The sequence below is a fragment of the Otolemur garnettii genome, unplaced genomic scaffold (assembly GCF_000181295.1).
Source record: "Otolemur garnettii isolate 467f Iridium unplaced genomic scaffold, OtoGar3 scaffold00115, whole genome shotgun sequence".
In the NCBI taxonomy this organism is placed as follows: domain Eukaryota; kingdom Metazoa; phylum Chordata; class Mammalia; order Primates; family Galagidae; genus Otolemur; species Otolemur garnettii.
The window spans coordinates 5365046-5368164 of NW_003852510.1; the positions used below are offsets into that span (position 1 = coordinate 5365046).

At 41.9% G+C, this 3119-nt stretch overlaps 1 protein-coding gene across 1 annotated transcript in view; it reads right to left on the bottom strand.

Annotated features, from left to right (window-relative positions):
- FNTB (farnesyltransferase, CAAX box, beta) overlaps positions 1 to 3119 on the bottom strand; it is a 77176-nt gene that overhangs the window by 17566 nt on the left and 56491 nt on the right. Inside the window, exon 8 of the mRNA XM_003797392.2 lies at positions 1961 to 2090. Coding sequence (XP_003797440.1) covers positions 1961 to 2090 — 130 coding nt within the window. The remainder of the gene's footprint in view (positions 1 to 1960; positions 2091 to 3119) is intronic.

Sequence of the window (3119 nt, forward strand, 5' to 3'; positions counted from 1 at the left end):
AAAAAAAAAAAAAAAAAAAGAAAATCTTTCACAATGAAGGTATAAAATAGCTACTGATGTCACTCAGTGATCACACATGACACTACCACGCCTGCTTTATCTCCAAGCTTTCTAAACACACGCTCTTACAAAGATCAAGATAGCCATGGGTTTGGCCTCCAGGAATGAGCAGACCCAGCTGGCGGGACAGATATGGCATTTCCATTTCCCTCCCCGGCCCTCCTAGGCAGCTCCAGCCACCAGCGTGGGCTTCCACTGCCCCCACTGAGCTGACTGGGTACCAGGCAGGATATTTCTCCTGGGTCCAGAGTCTTAATAGATTGAGTTTCTGAAAATAGTCACTAGGGACCCTCAATGGAAGAGGGGTCCAGCTCTCCCTTAACAGTTGCAGAATTTAAATCACATCCCTGTTCAAGGGAACACCTACCCACAGAGAGTCACAATCCCAAACTCTTAGAAGGAAGACATAAAACCCTGTACTATGGGCCCACGTACTGATACATCCTCAGCTGGTCTTAAATGACCAGCGTTTTAGGGACAATGCACACTCAAAGTGGGCTAAGCATCGCTCAAGACGAGAAAAAGCAGGAACAGCAGCAGCGGTCCGCTCTTTATTTTTACTTACCCACAACTTAACTGTTTTTAGGTCAGACTAATTTATATTTTGAAGTACCTGAACCCATGAGTTTCCTGTTTCTCTCTGCTATATGATTTCATAAAATCCTTCAGTTACAGGGTCTAAGTTCTCCCAAAGCAATCAGAGGGAATGGAATAGTTTGGGTAAGAGAGATACTAACATTTACTAAGCACCTATTATGTGCCTTTCTTTCCTTTCATCTTCAAAGAATAGGAATGTCATCCCTACTTTCTACTTTACAGAAGGAAGAACAAAAAGCTCACCCTAAAATAGATTAGACAGTTTGCCCGAGATCCCATGTGTGGGAAACAGCAGGTGCAGGGTTCAAATCTAGAAGACTATCATAATAACTCAGGCATTCACTAGTTACATTCCTTATTTCTGCCTGGGAGATGGGACTTTTCTGTTTCTTCCCTTGTTGTTGATCAAATTTTAAAACATCTGATAAATTCTAAGCCCAGTGCACAATGTTGGCTGTTTTGGCACAAACTTTCAAGCCTTAAAGAAAATTTAAGAAGCGCTTACACTTGGAGGCTTTCTAAGGGTAAAGGCAAAATCTAGGAGTTAGTTTTCTTCAGAGTACAACAGAAACTAGCTCACAACGACAGGCCGCATGGGGTCAGTGTGTAAACTGGGAGAGGAGCGGCATGTCGGCTGCAGCTGGTATGCTTTGAGGTCAGGGTGCATGCTCCCCAAATTACACAAGGGGGAACACCTCCTTCTTGGTGGCTGTGGAAGCAGATGTGTGTTTGTCCACTAGGGCACAGTGATCATTCTCCCCAAGCTGGATGCTCTCTGACTTCATTCCCAATATTGCCAAGAGCACGGGGTCCACTCAGACATAAATGCTCGGGCTGGCTTCTCAGCCCAATTACCCAGCTGTGCCCAGAGAACTCATCTAAGTGTAGGTACTAAATGTTCACACAGTGCAGCAAGTAATAAAAGCTGGGCCTCGAAATGCTTCAGAGCTCTTCTTATAACTTTTCCTCTTAGAAGATTCTTTCTAAGATGCATGATAACCTCTAATTCTAAGGGACTGGTGTATGAGGAAGGTACTCTGGTTCATACCAGGTATCTGCAGAACATCTGGAATGGCCTAACACTCATGCAAAGTTACAAGCAGAAAGACAGAAAAGAAGGAGGAGCTGAGAGGGAGAGCTCCAACGACAATATGTAAAGCTTCACCCCAGAACTTGAGTCTGTGAACTCAAGGTCAACTGTTAGCCCTTCCCACAGCCACACCCTCCCGAAGCCAGCATATCTGAGTCCAGTCATGTTTCCAGTGACCTGGGCCTAACAGAAAGACAGTTCTCAGACACTTACTAATAAGCTCTTCAAGTTCAAGTAACGTTCCTTGTTGAGAATTACCAGCGCAGCCAGGCCACAGAAAGTATAGCCGCCGTGGGCTTCCATCCCTGGCACCCCGCCAATGCCGCCTTCCCAGTTCTGGCACCTAAAAAGAGGGTGAGGAGCACAGTGGTTAGCAAGGGAATGCACACAAGTGCAGAACCTTCCTGGGGGCAGGGAAGGAGTTCCCTCAGTTGAAGCATCAGGTGTCACAACTGTGAATGGAAAGATGAACTAATTAACTCTAATCAACTGATTAACTTTGTGGATGTTTTTTCTATGTAGTGAACAAGCAAATAAATGCAAGAAACATAGTACTTCAAATTACTACACTTTGAAAAAAGTTATAAAGTCATGTACACTTATACTAATAACCATGAGATTAAAATAAAATTGAAAAATAATTGCTGATTCTGGTGATCTTTAAGTACAAGTGTATTGGTCATGTTTTTCCTTTTTGTTTTTCTCTATTTTCAGGAAGTTTCTATAATGAAACTTTACACTATTCAAAATGAAACTTTATTTTAAAAAATTATAATGTCTTATATATTTGAATCATCCATCTATTATTATTATTTGAGTTAAAGGTATATATTAAAACTATATCTTCTAGTCAAAAAAACATGCATAATCTTTAGCCCAGCAATATAAGGCCATTTCTAGGTGTTAATCTTACAAAATAAGTAAAAATGTGTCCAAAGACCAAACTGTGTTTATTGCATCATTCCAGTTTATTACAGGGAAATATTTGTTAAAAACTTAGAAGTTCAGTAATAGAAGACTGAGTATATAAATTATGGTACAATTATGCAAAAAAAATACTACACAGTCATTTCAAATGATGCTACAGAAGTACATTTAAAGATATTCCAAATATATAAAACAAATTTATAAAATGATAATATACTACAGTATTTCATTTCCAGGATTCCAAACGATATACACCAAAAGAGTAGCTGTCGGCTTGGCGCCTGTGGCTCAAGCAGCTAAGGCGCCAGCCACATACACCTAGGGTGGCGGGTTCGAATCCCCAGCCCGAGCCCGCCAAACAACAATGATGGCTGCAACCAAAAAATGGCCAGGCGCTGTGGCGGGCGCCTGTAGTCCCAGCTACTTGGGAGGCTGAGGCAAGAGA